This window comes from Passer montanus, unplaced genomic scaffold (genome assembly GCF_014805655.1).
Source record: "Passer montanus isolate IOZ18808 unplaced genomic scaffold, ASM1480565v1 scaffold29, whole genome shotgun sequence".
Lineage (NCBI taxonomy): Eukaryota > Metazoa > Chordata > Aves > Passeriformes > Passeridae > Passer > Passer montanus.
The window spans coordinates 8,689,264-8,706,515 of NW_024367596.1; the positions used below are offsets into that span (position 1 = coordinate 8,689,264).

At 40.3% G+C, this 17,252-nt stretch overlaps 1 protein-coding gene across 2 annotated transcripts; it reads left to right on the top strand.

Moving 5' to 3' along the window:
• The first annotated feature begins 5,128 nt into the window (after window positions 1–5,128).
• On the top strand, window positions 5,129–16,280 carry LOC120504425 (cytochrome P450 2J6-like). Of its 2 annotated transcripts, XM_039713908.1 has the most exons (10): window positions 5,129–5,377; window positions 5,890–6,052; window positions 7,191–7,340; window positions 8,381–8,541; window positions 10,474–10,650; window positions 12,152–12,293; window positions 12,481–12,668; window positions 13,093–13,234; window positions 13,635–13,668; window positions 14,322–16,280. In XM_039713908.1, exons 1-10 carry the CDS (start codon window positions 5,375–5,377, stop codon window positions 14,551–14,553), a joined length of 1,392 nt encoding a protein of 463 aa, XP_039569842.1. In that variant the 5' UTR covers window positions 5,129–5,374; the 3' UTR covers window positions 14,554–16,280. The 2 variants fall into 2 exon arrangements, with proteins under 2 accessions (XP_039569842.1, XP_039569843.1); XM_039713909.1 differs by lacking the exon at window positions 13,635–13,668.
• Window positions 16,281–17,252: the final 972 nt, after the last annotated feature.

Genomic DNA, 17,252 nt, shown 5'->3' on the forward strand with positions numbered 1-17,252 from the left:
GGGTAGTTTGGGAAGGGACAGGTGTCACCACCCACCCCTAACATTGGGAGTATCAGAAGTTTCAGCACTCAAGGACAGCAACCAAAATCCCAGAGAAATGCAGGCCATTATGGGACCTGCAGGCTGAGGGACATGGGATTTCAGGCTTGTCACCCTCTGACACCACTGTGGCATTCTGTCCTGGCAGAACCAGGCACTGCCCTGTGGGACCTCCCTGGTTAGGGATCTCCCCTGTTTGAGGATCTCCTGTTCAGGATCTCTCCTGTTTAGGATCTCTCCTGTTTGGGATCTCCCTTGTTTAGGATCTCACCTGTTCAGGATCTCTCCTGTTTAGGGATCTTCCCTGTTTGGGATCTCCTCTGTTTGGGATCTCGTTGTTGCATTTCAGGCTATTTTGAGGTTATTCTGGAGGATGCTTATTGTTGTGCTTCAGGGTTTGTTTATCCCTGATGTGTCTGAACTCCTGGTCAGCCATGCCGAGATAAATTTCCTATAAATCCTCTTTTACTCCTTCACTCTGCAAGATTGACTGTGGCACCCCTGAGTCCTTGGCCAGTTTGTAGTTGAGGCAGGTCTGGTGCCAAGGCTTTTGCACTTCTCAGTGCAGAGCTCAAGGAGATTGCGTCTAACTCTCTGTCTTCCCATTTCCCTTGGGACAAACAGCATTTTTAGATTTTCTTAAATGGTTTAAAGTAATTGAAGAACATTTAAAGTAATGCAGCTTTGATGCCATTGCTTTATCAACCAAGTTTGTAATGTTTTCAAGTTTAAAAAACCCAGGTAACTTTTATCTGTTTTATCATACAGATTGTTTTCTCTATTCTGTGAAATTTTAAGACTGTGGGATGACTAGATAAGGCTTTCTTTAGATATCTTTGGGGTGAAAAACATGGGCAGTCAGCTTTGGTCTTGCTTCAACTTTGCCTTGACCTGTTCCTGACCTATGTTCAGCATTAGTTTTCAATATTTTCTCAGCCATTTGCTCTTTGATTGCAACTCCCCTGGATTTGGAATTGGATGTATTTTTTGTGACAAACTGTTATGACATACACTTCTGGGTGCTTAATTTCTGTCAGATTTTGTGGGAGTCTCTCAAGGAGTTTGTTTATTTAGGCTGACTTCAAAGTGCTCTGCTATCACTGTGCTGTCATTGTGGCTTTCCTTTTCTTGGCAGTCATCAGTTGTGCTGTGAGGAAACCACTGATAGAGATTGAGGTGATAAACTGCTCCAGCTTATAACATCAACATTGCATTTTACAGTTTTTTGCCATATTTTTGCTGGTGCTTCTCTCAGACATTCCTGAAAAGATGGTATTTGGGGACTTTGAACCTCTGTTTTTACCCCCACAGGCCTGTACATCCTCCCATACTCACTAGCAGCAGTAACAGAGTGCTGTTGCCCTATAAAAAAACTCCTAATGTAAAAATATTAGTTTCAGCCTCTTTTTGTAAAAACAGAAACCAGTTCTTTATGTCAGGCTTGAAAATATATCCTCTAACATCTTTTTACTGACTTTTCCTGTTGGTTTTCTTAACCCTTTGAGGGATTTTGTTTGCATTCTCAAGCTTGTTATGCAGAAATTATGAAGATGATCCCTGGTACTTTGTGTTTTCCAACATTATGAAAAACTCAAACAGCTATTTCTTATACAGAAGTATCATGCAGTTCCCAGTAATCCACCCAGAGAACATCAAGTTACTCTTCTCTTAGGCAAATTCTCTGTGACAAAAGGTCTTGCAGCAATTAGGACCAGGGGTGGCAGTCCCATTTCTGTTGCTTTTCTCATTTTTGTTTTGGATATTGACATCTATTATATAAATTTTTTTTCCCACTCCTGAATTGCAGCCTTAATGCTCCCAGGTTTTAGGCTCATTCCACCTTGGGAATTTTGCAAGTTCCTGAAGACAGCTGTGGGCAAAGATTTAAAAAGCATAGCAATGTATTGTGCAATTTCCACTTCTAAATATTATTTATTCGAAGCCTCACTCAAGGCACTTGATTGCTTCTTTGTGCCCAGTGTATGAACTGTTCCTGTGCTTCAGAGATCCTAATTGCAATATGACATTCCCTCTTGACAAATGTGTTACAATTTATTCTTCATATTGAAATATTGATGTCCCAGAGCTGAAATTAAACCTTTGCTTGCTCAAGTGTTTCAGGACCATGCTTGTTTGATTGTTGCATTGCCTGCACAGCTTTACTTTTGCAAGTATTGTGCTAATCTTCCTGAGACTTACTTCACACTGTGCTTTTAAGTCCACTAAAAATCTTAACTTTGGCTTCCTGATAATTCTCATTAAAACTTGCTGGTTTTGCCTCTGTGTTCACTTCTTTGGACTGCCCTTTTTTCAGCTTACCACCTTTTAGGTAAGCTGAGTTTGCTGCCAAAAATGCAAACCCAGCAAATATTGCTGATAGTCTGTCCAGAAGAGGATGCAGCAGACAGGAACACCTCCATGGGAACACAAGATCCTGATTTTCTTTCCAGTGCAGCTCATCCAGTGATATCAGGTACTGGTGGAAGTAGCTGTTCATGCTCCTCGCTTCAGACAATTGAGGATGTTTAAAAACACTGGAAAAGGAAAGCTTATGGTAACAACTGGGAGGAGAAATTGCTGGCTGGTTCATTTGGCTTTGTCCTGCTTCTGACACTGGAGCTTTGATTCCAGTTAAACCTGACCCATGTTCTGAAAGAACTCAATTCATTTACTGCTATCAAAATACTAATACAATACCAATAAGAAACATCTAAAATTAAACAATGGAATCTGGACTAAACAGAGAAGAGATGAACATGGCTGCATTAGGCTATTCATAAAATGTATGTAATTTCTTCTGGCTTCAGTTGACTGCACTCAGAACTATCTTTCTTCCTTTTTTCCAACAATTTTTAAAATTTGAAACTGATATTTTGGTTTGAAGAAAGAAATTTTGCTGATTTTATGTTTTGCTGATTTCGGCCTCATAATAGGCAGTGGTACCTAATTTGCACTGGTTTTAGCAAAGCCACAGAACCCAGCTCAGCCTAATTCCCACCAGTTTGCCCATTATATGCACAGATAAGGTGATAAAAGATGTTGCCTTCTCTGTATAACAGAGGCACGTGTGTGCCCACAAAGCTGCAAAGGAGCTGAAGGAGAGGGATGGCTACCACTGAGTCACATCACTTTGTTTGTGCTGCCAGCTTTGCAAAATATCACATTTATGGCTGCGTTGGAGGGCACAGCAGTTTCTTGTTCAGACTTGAGCTCATTTTTAGTGAAGACACTTTCTCTTTGAAATGCAAGATTGAATCCTTTGGTTACTGGCACACAGAGCTTTCCCTCTGTGCTTCAAACTCACTGTGAATCCCTTCACTATCAGAGGACAGATTTTTAATGTGTCCTGTAAATTTATTGAGAACTGGTAATAATAGCTAGGATTTTGAAACTGACTTAAAAGTGTAGAAAATAAACCAAGGTACATGATGCTTTCAATTAGGTTACATTAAAAAGTATATAAATAATTGGAATTTCATATGTAATTTATTTTTGAATATGAAAATTGTAATGTTGTGATTTTCTTCATTATTTAATTGTAATGTGAGTTTTTAAGCACTGTGTCATTAGTGCTTATTTGGTGAAATGTTTATTTTTTCCATTTACTGGAAAAAAAAGTTTGAACGCTCAAGGCCAATTTTTCAGAAATCACATGTAGCAATCTCATCTTCTAATTGCATCTTTAATCTGTAATACACGTGGTTTTGCCTGTGTAAACTGTGTGTACTGGCAGACAAATTTGAATTTACAACCACATTTAAATAATGCTTGTGACTAGAACACCTGGAATATCTTACCTATTGTAAGTACATCCCATATATCCAATTTAACCTGTTGTAAATATAGACTCTATATTATTGTAACTATATTTTATGTAACTGTGTAGCCTAACCTATATATAACACTCTTAATCTGAATTAAGTCATTTTAAGGCAAATAACTAAGTATGTTTTTGAAGTTCCCAAGGCAGATGAAACTGAATTTCACTTGTCCCATGCCACGTGGTGAGCAGGGGCTCTCCCCTGGTGTCACTCCTGTCCAGATCTCCCAACAGACACCAGCAGTTCCCCGACACAAGCTTCAGGAAAAATACCTTGAGTACAAGTGATTCCACATTCTGATACTGAGGCTTGCTGAAAGCAGAGAGATGTGCTTTTGGTCAGTTTTGGGATCAGTTTGATACATCTCAGTCTGGCAAAGAGATGGGGGCAGGAAAAGGGCACGTATTGATGAAGAGGGAGGGACAGAGGGAGGGAAAAGGAGCTGAGACTTTGTAGAACTCAGTTTGCAGACAAAACTGGTGGAACAAGAAGCAAGATTACTTTATCCCAGTTCCAGTACCTCCTTTTTGATAGAGACAGCTATAAATCAGCTGGCAAATTAGCTCAGAAATGCTAACAATAACTCAAGGTTTTATAGTCCTGATCATTTTTTTGTTAATTGTTGAGTTTTTCAGGCTGCAAAAAGCTTGCAAGCAATTCCCTCCTGGACCAACTCCTCTCCCATTGCTTGGAAACTTGGTGCACTTGAACTTTCAGTTTCATCGGGATCTTCTGATGGAGGTATTTCTTTTAGTATGCTCTTAATCGGTTATTTTTAGCCATGGCTTAAAAAATTGTGATTAATTGAAGGTTTTAAGTCTGCAAAAGTTACAAACAAGGTGTGGACATATAAAGATCAATTGATTCCTACATTTGAGTCACCTTCTTATGTCTTCTTCATGAGGAAGTTAATGCCTTTAAGAATCAAGTCAACTCATGGACAAAGTTTATGACTCATTATTAAGGTCAGAGAATACCAATAATCTAAAATATGCTTCTGCACTGCTAAGTGTGAAGCTGTATTCACTATAGTGATAGCTATATCTGCTATCCCTACATGATACTTTTTAAAATTTTAGGCATTGCCTAATTTGATCACAAAGTGGGTAATACGGTGCATGGATGCTTGTAGTACAGGAGGGGCATTTATTCTCCATCTTCCTACAGCTCCTGAAACCTGTTTGTTGTTAGTGACAGCTGCAGTAATTCCTCTGATGGTTTGCAGGTGGATGCCTGAGAGCACACATGGGCCAATGAGTTCAGAGCAGATTCAGGTTGTGATGATCTAGCAGGGAGAGGAAAGCCCCAATCTAAACAAATATGAGGAGAAGCAAGTGTCTGGTGTGATCAATTGGATGTAATTTTTGGGACATCTTAGACACTGTCTGGTACCTTTTCTGTATCATTGTGGGTGTGCTGGGGCAGAGTCCATACTTGTACAAAGCTTTTTTCATGCATGATTGGAGTTCCTCTGCCACACACCCATCCCTGCTTGGATACCTCTGCTGTGTCCAATGGTAAGTGCTCTTCTCAGTTCTATGAGGAAACCCTGGACTCAAATGCAGCTCACTGGTACCTCATAGCTGTTGGTTAATTTCTGTGTCCATGTCCTCGCCTGGAACACACAGATGGTGCAGGTTTTATCAGCTTATTTCATTTTGCAAAGGCAGGACTCGCTGGAGGCTCAGAGCCCCAGGGTGTGCAGAGTGTCAATCAACAAGGTACAAAATGTTAGGGTTGGAGGCAATGCAACATAAAGTACAGCAATATAAAGTACAAAGTTTTCTTTTTTGCTGCAGAGTTGCTGCAGAATGTACTTTGAAAAGAAAATAACTTCCCCCAAGGGTAAATAATATTGGCTGCTGAAAGCCTTATTCTCAGCAAAACAACTGCTTCTAGTTACAATTATATGCATGGGGATGATGTTTTCAGCACAAAACTGTCCACTGGGCTGGTGAATAGCACGTGCAGTTTGAGATGTACACATGGACTTCATCTGTTCTTTTTCTGGCACCTTTTCCACTTACAGCTGGCAAAAACTCATGGTAACATGTACACTCTGTGGTTTGGGTGGGTCCCAGTGATTATACTGAATGGATTTCAAGCAGTGAAGGATGGCATGACCACACACCCTGAAGATGTTTCTGGCAGGCTGGTATCACCTTTCTTCAGAGCATTGGCCAAAGGAAAAGGTGAGAATTTCCTGCCATTAATAGTGTAAAAGAATGTTGACTTGAAAACTGCTCTGCCTTGTTAGACTCTGCCATCCCATTCAGAATGATCTTCCATCAGATACTGGTCAAGTCCTCCACTGGCTTTTTGAGATTATCTTGCTGTTTGCCATGGTGCCTTTTGCACTGAGCTTTCCCTAGCCTAGAAAACACTCCACATTGTTTTTTGTGACCTTTTTGTTGTATTCAAGATGTTTGTTTGTGATCCAGCCCAGAACCCAGAAATCTTGCCCTCATTACAGACTAATCCATTGTGGTACCCATGGTTTTGCTGTACATCACATGAATGCAGTGCTTGTTTGGTAACTGCATATATTATGGTTGCCAAACACTTTCCATCATGAGCAAGAGACCTACAAACCCCTACTTCAGAATTCACATTTCTGTACTTACAGACACCCCCACACATTTTGTGAATACCTTTTGATTGTGAGAGTGCCTCCAGTACAGGAAAACCCACTTCTTCTTAGAGTGTTCCAGCAGTTTGCAGCATTTTTTCCTCTCCCTGCAGTTGCTAGACCAAAGCAGACACAGATTGTTTAAAGCTGGTTGAAGCTTCACCTCCACAGAAGTAGTTCAGGGCTCAACAGGTGACCAGGAGTGCAATCTAACAATTAATGGAGTGTTATCTCTTCCAGGGTAGAAACAGAGCCCAAATGTCTCTTATCTTTCACTTTCATCACCTCAACCTACAACCATCACATTAATTGATCTATATCATCACAAACATACCCTGTCCTGAACTCTACTCTGTGGAAATTCCTCCAGTTATTCCTGTCTTGAGTTTGATTACTTGAGTATGGCTAAAGCAGATTTCCTAAAAAGGCATCTTAAGGTTTTTCAGAGTTTTTTAAGACATCAAGAAATGGCGCAGTCAGAAAATTCTTAGATTGCTCTTTTCAATGATTAATGACATTCAATATTAAGAACATGTGGTCTAGTTATAGTCTGGATATGTTTGGCTATGATTTTTTGTTACCAATAATTTCAACTAAAGATACTTGTATTCCCTGATTTATTCCATGTATTTTATAATATGTATTTAAATGAATGGTTCCATGTCTGTGGCAAATATTAACATGCCAGGGAACACCCTCAGGTATTATCCTTGCGAGTGGTCGCTCCTGGAAGCAGCAGAGACGTTTTGGAATAATGACTCTACGCAATTTGGGAATGGGGAAAAAAGGCCTGGAGCATCGAGTGCAAGAGGAGGCCTCTCACCTGGTGGAGTTTTTTGGGAACCTCAAAGGTATTTTACCTGCTAAGAAATCAGGTGCTTTTCAGTAAATGGATCCATATCTTCAGTATGCAAACTTATTTACCTTTTCTAGGGAATGTATCCAAACTTACCAAAGCACAAGAACAGATAGAGCCTAGAATCACAAGTATTTCCTTCCTATATAGCTCTTCATACATCCAGTGAAGCTGGAAACTTATGAAATTCCACCTCCATGGGTGGATAATTTGTCTGTGATATATTGTACAATGCCACAGTGCTGCTGAGCTGCACAGCCAAACCATTCTCAGGCTGCCTGCCATGGGTAACTGAACAGTATTGCAGAGCTTGGTAATTTCCTTACGTTTCAATGACACTGGGTGACCTGCATATTTTAATGTCTATCTGGATAAGGAACTATTGTCTAAGTAACTGCTGGCAAGAGAAACGAAGTAGGAGGTGGGAGGGAACTTCAGTGGATTATCAGGTTAATCCTAGAGCCCCTGATAGGATGATTTCTATCCAAATCACTTTTTATGAATACCTGTTCCATAGCTTTAGAAGAAATCATCAGAGATATGCTTTCCTGCTCACAGCTGAGACTGTGATATCTTCATTATATTTACTTTGCAGTTAGTCTCTATTCCTCTTCTTAAACCTTCCCACATTCCCCCAGGTTTTCCTTGTAATTATTTTTTTTACATTTTTGAACATGTCTGTCACTGATTTCCCTTAGTTCATGTCCAGTGCACTACTTCCTTCTGACATTCCTCACAGCTGAAGACAACAGATTTGATGTGGTACTCTAGAACAGATCTCAGCTGTACAACATTATTCACAGGAAGGGCTGTGAAATTGTTTTAGAGCTATGAAGAAACAGTTTAACAGTGTTCTCTATTTTAAGACTATGTTTTATTTTCCTTAATTCATGTTAGTGCCACATCTCTGTCTTCATTCACACTGCAGCTGATAAAGAGAACATTTTATTAAATCTTTAATAACACCAAGTCCTATCTGTATAAGGATAACCTGAAAAAAACACTGAGAGTGAATTCCAATTACTGTGTTTGCAGGAAGACCTGTGGATCCTTCTTTCCCTCTTTTCCATTCTATTTCAAATGTAATTTGTGCTGTGGTTTTTGGATATCACTTCTCTGATGAGGACAAAACCTTCCATGAACTGATCCATGCTACAGAGAAAATATTCAGGTTTGCAGGCAGCTTTGTTCATCAGGTGAGTAAATCATATGCTGATTTTTTTCTGAAATAGGTAGAAAGTAAAAGAGCAGATACAAAAATGTGTCTTCACTAAATACAGAGCAACAGGAAAATGTAGGCTGGGAGCTAAGAAGTGTCCTTGGGGAGGGACCTTATGACATCATCCTTGGTTTTAAGGCCATTTTTAAGAACTCTCTTGGGTTTTTTGCAAGCTTAAGGGCTTTAAGACCTTTAGTATTTCTGAAACTATTAACAGAAACCTCTAAATTTAATTAGAGAATAGATTTGGTAATATATTTGAATTCTGCAGTGCTGCTCTTCCCACTTCTTTTTACTTCTCGCCTTCAAAAACCTATATCATTGGATTCATTCTTCTGCTTTTTATCACTCTGCAAATCACATGGTGAAAATTTTCTTTTTTCCCTACCTCACAAATGCCAAAATATTTCTTATTAATCTATTCCTTACTGTGTTATAGCTCACCATTCACACATTGCAGAAACAATAGATACATTTTCTGACAGTCTCACAATTCAAGTTCTGTCAGAGATTATTTTGTAGCTCCTTCCCACAAAACACCATAAAGACCAACTTTGCACTTGAAGCATCTTGCAGTGCATTTGAGGTATTCCTCATGAATTAGACTTTGTGGTTTAGACCCTTAAAGAGGAACAAGCTGTGTGTTATGGGGAATGTGGATGGCATAGCATATTTAATTGGCATTTGAGTTTTATAGAAAAATCAAACTAAAATGCTGATGTGGTAGTAAAGCTATTCAACAAATCTGTCATATGAGACTAGCACTACACGAATTTCCCATAGTTAAAAATAAAAAAGTAGATTAAATTTGTGGATAACCAAAACCAGGAGACCTTAACAAACAGAGAAGGTTCAGGATATCCTGCTGCAAGAGCTTTTAAGCACTGTGGATTGGAGTCATGAGAATGGAAATAAATTGTTATACTATAAAATGAAATTACAAAGCATTGTAGGAAGTAATGAGATTAATAAGATTAATTATTCTAAGATCACTTATTATGAGTTTAGAACATTTCTGTGCAAAGGTTAAGAGGAAAGGGATTGGTGTAAACTAACAGATAACAGGAGGAAAAAGGCAAACAGGATCTTAGGGTATTTCCACCACTATTTTCCTTTTAGATCTAGGGAAGTGTTACAGCAGGTTCTGAAGTGTAATAATCTGTGAGACATATTCTAGGGTCTTGGGCATCTTTTATTGTGATTCTGAAGGGAAACAAAGGTGGAGAAGTGGTAATGAAGGAACTACAAACTGTCACTTAAAATTAGAGAGACTGTTTGTTAGGTCTGAAAGAACAAGGAGAGGAGATAGAAATGCTCTCTGCTGGGCAGGATGGAATGGCAGATGCTGCACAGACAGAACTACCCAAGACAGAGGACAGTACTTAGAGCTGACAAATGTGTGTGTAAATACAGCAATATTGTTAACCACGAGAACAATTATTGCTCCTTAGCATTCCTGAAGACTCTGACTAGGAAAACTAAATTAGTCCTCATCTTAGAGTGATACCCAGACCATAATTCCTTTTGTGAGCTCCAAAAATTCCAACAGTTACTTGAGGCTGCAGACCTGGTAATCTTAGAAGCCCCATGGTATCCAGAAAGGAAGTCCTTACATTTTTCAGTGTGTGGGAGCTGGGGTCTCCAGCTGTGCAGGAGTGAGGTTTTCACTAGCCAAGTAAACTTAGAGGCATGAGCAGAGTGTTGTCAGAATTGCCTTGATCCCTGGAACTGTGTCAAATTTCTACTAAAGCTTTTCCAAGTGATGGCAAAGGTCTGCTCAAAGCAATGCTGATTTGTTTATTCCACTATCAACACTTCTGGGCAGGACAATTCATCCTTTAGGTGTGTCTGAAAACAGCTTTGCCAGTGACAGAGAATCCATGGTGCCTCTTGTGTGTCCCTCCTGCAGATGTACGAAATCCTGCCCTGGCTGCTGTGTCACCTCCCTGGGTCTCATAAGAAAGTGTTGGCTTGCTATGATGTCCTGAGTTCTTTTGCAAGAAAGGAGATCAGAAGACATGTAGAGAGGGGGATACCAGCTGAACCACAGGATTTCATTGACTTTTACCTGGCTGAGATTGAGAAAGTAAGTGTTCATTCTGGGTGATCATGCTGTTATGAAGTATAAGGTCAAAGAGGCCATTAAATCACTCTGTGTGACCCTTCCACCATAGCTTCTTACTTTTCATAAGCTCCTTAAAATGAATGCATTATCTTGGCACTTACTAACTCACAAGTCTCAGAAAGGCATCCAGTTTTGTATTTTGGTAACATGAATGAATTACCATCAGGTATGATGGGGGGTGAACCCATGAGCTCTTATCTGCTTTCCATAAATATCCATGAGTATACTTCAACCCTGTAATAAACATGAGACAGTTTATTCCTGTAGGCTACATAGCTTTGGTAGACTGCCTCATCTTCTACAGCAAGGCTCATGTTTACAGTGGGATTAAATACACATGCAGAAATCACTGCCCTGAAATAGCAGGCATGCTTCTTTGGGATGCAGTGTGTGTGCTCTGACACTGGCTGTCCTTGTGCCACATAACTGCCTGGTTTCTCCCTTGGCAGGCAATCATTATCCCTCTGTTACCTCTAATTTCCCCACTGTTTGGGGCATGGCTGGCTCGGCCCCTATATTCAAACTGGACAGCCTAGAAAACAGTTTCACAAACAATGCCATAATCAGCATTAATCTTCTTCCCTGCCCAGGCTATTATTTTCCATGGTAGGAAGTGACTGAGCCAGAGAGGCTCTGCCAAGAGCACTTTGGTTTCCACTTCAAACTTTTCAGGAGGTAAAAGAAGCATCTCTTTCCTAGGGTAGATGAAGTTTATGTAGTTTCTACCTCTGTCATAAGCTTTCAGCTAGTCAGGCTGCTGTGTCCTCACAGTGCAGGCTCATGGGCTCTGAAAGGAGCTGATACATCATCTTACACTTAGTATCTGAGTGAGTATGACAATATTTACTAAAATAATCCTTTTAGAGGCAAAGATGCAGCTTTCTCTGTGTCAGTGGTGCAATTTATTGCCATCTGTTTGTTTGAAAATGTTTTTACTTAACGTATTTTCTCTACTTGTATTTTTATTTTATTCCCTTATTATTTAGAAGGAAATACATGGGTACCTCTTACCTATCAGTTCACATTTATCCTGAACTGAGAAAAGAGATTACTTTCAAAATGATCTGTTGGAATATTTTTATTCAGATATGTTTTCCTTTGGCATTTGCTGGCACCATCAGATACCAAGGCCAAGGAGTGACATGTTGTAGGGCACTTGCTTATAAGTGCACTCTAGGCCAACTGCAAACTTGTAGTGTGCTCTGAAGTTTCTGTGATTAAGTCATCAAGCATAGAATTGCCTTTTTGTGATGAAAGAATAATCCACCTTGTGAAAGAGAGCAATGCAGACTTACTGTGCCTATTTGTGAAATTACTAAACTCTTCGTACGCACCAAAAACTGTAATTTTGACTATTCTTTATGCACATGCCAGCTGTGGAAGTCTCACAGCTCTCACACAGAGGGCATACAGGATAACCAAATTTTCATGCTTTAACTTCAACTTTTATCACCATCTACAGTCTAAAGAGGGGGCCAAGCCCAAGTATGATGAAGAGAATTTGGTATATGTCATAAATGATCTTTTCCTTGGTGGATCAGAGACCTCAAGCACTACATTGTACTGGGGACTGCTCTATATGGTGGTGAATCCAGACATCCAAGGTGAGAGTGGTGGGGTTTTTCTGTTTATTTTTATTATTCTATACTAAACTCAGGCATTAAATAACACTAAATCACAGGGTATAAATCTAATGTACAATGTTGAAATAATACATTTTTTTATTGCTCCAAGAAAAGTGACTGGCTAAAGTATTTTTTCTCCTCTGAAGTGGTGAATATTTCTCCGCAGCAAAAGTGCAGAAGGAGCTGGATGCTGTCCTGGGTCCTTCCCAGTTAATTTGTTATGAGGATCGGAGAAAGCTGCCCTACACAAACGCTGTGGTTCATGAGGTTCAGCGCTTCAGCAACATTGTCTTTGTTGGTGTCCCCAGACTGTGTGTGAGGAACACAACTCTGCTGGGATTCCCTGTCAAAAAGGTACAGAAACACTCTTCTGCTTCTGCTCTTCTTCAGCAGAGAGGCAATTCAGTTTTGTAACTAGTTTTCCATCTATAAACTACTCTCCATTAAACTCTGGAATGTGGTGCCTGGGGAAGAGTTACTATCTATGGCACCAGGAATGAAAGAAGTCTTTTACGTAGCATGAAGGTGCTCACACAGCTGATAAGGTCTCTGCCAGGGACACCTCAAGCTCCTGCCCATCACAACTGCAGAAACCAGCCCTGCTTGGCAGGGGATGGACTGAGAGGAGAAACTTGATTGCCACAGCACTGGTTAAGACATCCCTGCCCAGCCTGGCACTTGCCCAAATGCCAACAAGAAAGAGTTTTATCCATCAGGCTTAAACTGGTGGGTGACAGGCACTAGTAGTAGGACTGAAGCAACAGTTTCTTCTTTGCAGGGCACCATTGTCATCCCAAATATAGCATCTGTTCTGTATGACCCTGAGCAGTGGGAGACACCTCGGCAGTTCAACCCTGGCCATTTTCTGGATAAAGAGGGAAACTTTTTACCTCGAGAAGCTTTCTTGCCATTCTCAGCAGGTAAATGCATTGACAGTTTGAACTGACCCAGCAGATGAGATGATGAATGTAGAAGTATGAGATCATGGTATTTCCTCGGATAACATCTTCTGTCTCTGATGTTTATGCTTTTAAAGAACATTCCTGGCTTGTTTCTGTCTGAGAGAGTTCTGTGCTGTCAGACCCCAAAGCGTTCATAGGGCACTGGTGGGAATCCCCCTCAAACTCCTGAACCTCTCAGGCTGGCTGCATGCTGCAGTCATACACAAGTTTGTCTGTAGTATTCTTTACACCTAGCTATTTTCCTGAGAAGTAATTTGTCCTGTGCGTACTGGAGTTATTGCAATCCCTTTTAAAGAAACAAGCTGAAAGAGAAGCAGAAGGCATTGTGATAAACACAGGATTACGTTCTTGCTTACAGAACTGAAAATCCAGATGCAAAAGAAGGAAACAAGGTAACAATGCACAGACAGTAATCACACCTAGCAGTAAAGCTCCTGCTGACAGTTTTTAGTTTGTGGATGGTCACTTAAATGCCCACACAGAAGTGGTTTCTTAATTCAAATAGCTTTTTCTTTCCTTATATTTGTCTGCTATCTGTAAATGTGTATGTAATATTCACCTTTTCTGCTCACACCATTGGTGCCAAGGAATGGGAATCCTGGGAAATGAACAGTAGGCCTCATGCTTTGCCTATAAAGTGACCAAGCCTCTGTTCAACTGCAAATGCCACTACTAAGTAATTTTGCTCTGCTGATGTTAACTCACTAAAGCATGTGCAAACAGCTGGCAGATTTTTTGTGTGTGGTCCTGAAGTTCAACATCTTCTGTAAAAGCAAAATAGGGTTTTTTTCTGTCAGGTCAGAAAGAAATTATGCTGGCACCTCATGGGTTTTCACTGAAATTTTCATTTTGCGTCTCCTAACCTAGGACATTGGATGGGATCTTTTTGAAAAGGAATTCACATAGCTTTAGTTCTGTGACTTTCACATTGTTCTCCTTGAACAAAAAACCAAAACCCACCTCTGCTTTCAACAGGAATGAACTGAGTGATTATGAAACTGAAAAATTCCTAGACACTCACTGTCCTCTCCTCTTCCCTCTGCAGGGCACCGGGTGTGTTTGGGGGAGCACTTAGCCAGGACCGAGCTGTTCATTTTCTTTGCCAGCCTGCTGCGGGCGTTCACCTTCCGCCTGCCCGAGGGAGTGACCGCGGTCAGCACGGAGCCCGTCCTGGGGGGCACTCTGCAGCCCCAGCCCTACAGGCTCTGTGCCATCCCATGCTAGGCCAGTATGGCACCGCCACCTTTACCTCCGTCATCCCTAATAATACGGTTTAGGTTTTGAAATCAGGTTGCAGGTGTCTGTTCCAGGCAAATATGTGCAACTGGGTGTGTTACTTTTTTAATCACTGTGATTGCTTCAGCTAAAATGAGTTCGTGTCGCAGAACTGCAGAAGGGCTGCTTTGTTTTATATTTGCAGGATAGCAGGAGTGTGTGAATCCAGAAAGCCTAAAATATTTAATTTTGATTGATATGAAAGAGCTGCCTAACATACGGTGCTCAGCTCTGCTAAGTTAAGGTACAGGAAAGCACTGGCAGGTTGTCTGCCACCCAGATCCTCTGCTGATGTTTTTCTTGTGCTTTTCTTTCTCTTTCATGATGGGCCTCTCATGGGTAGCAATATTAGTGCCACAGCCATAAGCAGGACAAATGCCAAACTCCAGGGAAGCTATTTATCCTGGCAAAAGGAAAAAGCAGGCACTGGAGACAAAGACAGCCTTGTGTAAAAGTTGGTAGATGCTGCATCCATCCAGAAATTAAAATCAAGGGTTGATTTTTTTTTCACTTCTGTTCTAATAAGTTGTTTGAACTGTTTTGTTTCAAAGGCCAAGGCAAAACTGAACCTGTGGAGGCTTCATGGAATGACCCAGTGAATCATTGGTGTGTAGTGGGGGAACCTGACATCTGTGGGATTACATTTTGAAAAAAAATTATCTGGTGCACCAGCCTATGCATTTGGGGAAACTATTCCTGTATTTGAGGAAGTTTAGAAACTCTTGAACAAACAAGAGGTGAAAGAACAGGAAATTTTTGCTGTCTCTCTGGCAGGTGACAAGTACAACAAAAAGGGAGATGAGTCAAAAGAGCCAGAGGGGGTTGCACTGCACATGCTGTGTTGGTAATCTGAGCCTCATCACAGGATTTGTACTAAACATCTCTTTCTGTTCAAAAAGCAATTGGATATATCTTCAGCAGGAAAATTACTTTAGGCTTGTTTAATAAGCATACAGTGTTTGGCGTTTGTACTGTTCTTACACACTTTTCTAAGGCACCTGCAATCTTATGCTGTGAGAACATGAGACTGGCTGAACTTTCACCTGACACACCATGGCTGTGTTTGAGCTCTGTAACTGAATTAAAATAGTTTCATATTAATCTTCATCTTGCATATGTATTGTCATTATTATGTCACACTCATATTTTCCATTTGAATAACTTCATCTTACTTTCAGACAGCACCCTGACCAAGTGCCTGCTGAGACATAACTTGGGAAACTAGAACAAGATGCTTATCCAAGCAATCGTAATCCTGGAGTATGAGCCAAAGTGCACTAAATGCTATTCACTTCCCTTTGATTAAAAGTTTTGTCTCTGGCAAAATTTGCCTTAATTCATTTGCCAAATGCCTTCAGGTGAGAAAAATGTACTGTGAACAGGAAATCTGATTTTCTTCATTACTAAAATGAAATTTCATGTTTAAAAAAGACAGATAATATGCTAGTTGAATTGGAGTTACACACTTCCTTTACCACATTGTTGAGGAGCCATTTGTCATCGTGTGTGAGATCTGCATTTAAGTCCATGCTGTAAGGGCAGCCTTGAACTGGGAACAGTGGGTAACCCAAGACATGGAAATCCCTCCCCATAAAATCCTTGTGCTGAAATGTTATCTTCTCACTTCTTTTTTGTCTTCATTATATTTATATTATCTCATTATATTTGTAATCGTGAAATGTTACATTAATAACATTTGCAGCTGAATTAAATTGAAAGTAACAACAAACTCGAGGGTCACCTAAGAACAGATTTATGGATATTTGTAGACAGTTGAGTTTCAACATGTGTAAAATACAGTTGATGTACCTTCAAAAATCAATGTGAACTCAAATAGTCAGTGGAAGGGAGAGAGAAAGAGAGGTGCAGGGCTGCATATGCACTGCAGAATAAAACAAGGGCAACCTTTTTAAAGTAGAACTGTATAAGGAATACTGTGTTTACTTTGGGTGTTTGTTACAGTCAATGATATAAGCCAGGCAAATAAGATAACCCTTGTCACACAGTGATTGGAGCACAAGAGATGTCAAACAAGGGGTCTGAAGGACAGCTTTGCCATTTCACTAAAAACATGAGTAAGGCAGTTTGGTGTGTAAATCAAATGGTGGGAGATATAAGCACCACTATTTGAATCAGCAAGTCGCATTGTTAGAGTTGTAAATAAAACTTGTACCTAGGAAAAAGTCAGCTCTTTAACCTTTTTCCAATATGCGTGGGCAAGTTTCATTTCACCCTTGTCCCCCAGTCCTTTGAGATGTTTCTCCAGACTGAAATCACACTGTTAGAAATGTTTCTCATTTGTTGAGGTGAATTACACCTTACTTTTAACAGTAACTCCTGTTACTGTTACTCACCTTAGTCCGGTCTAACCACTTCTACCAAGAAGGTACTTTCTCTGAGAGGAAATCTTACAAAGCCAAGAGTTTTTGCTTGTTGGTTTGGGGATTTTTGGGGGGGTTTTGCTTGTTTGTTGTTGTGGGGCTTTTTGTTGAGTCCAAACCAGTTCACAGTCATGACTTATGGAAGAGCAGTGAGGGCTGCCTTTATGATTCTGTGGGTGTTAAGAGGGTATAGTAAAAACCCAATGCACAGGCAGCTAGCCAGTTGCAGGAAGCTTGTTCAGGGCAAGAAACACCAGTCAGAAGATGGAATGCAGCTTTATTTAGGAGCCCAAGTACCCCCAAGCATCACTCACATTACT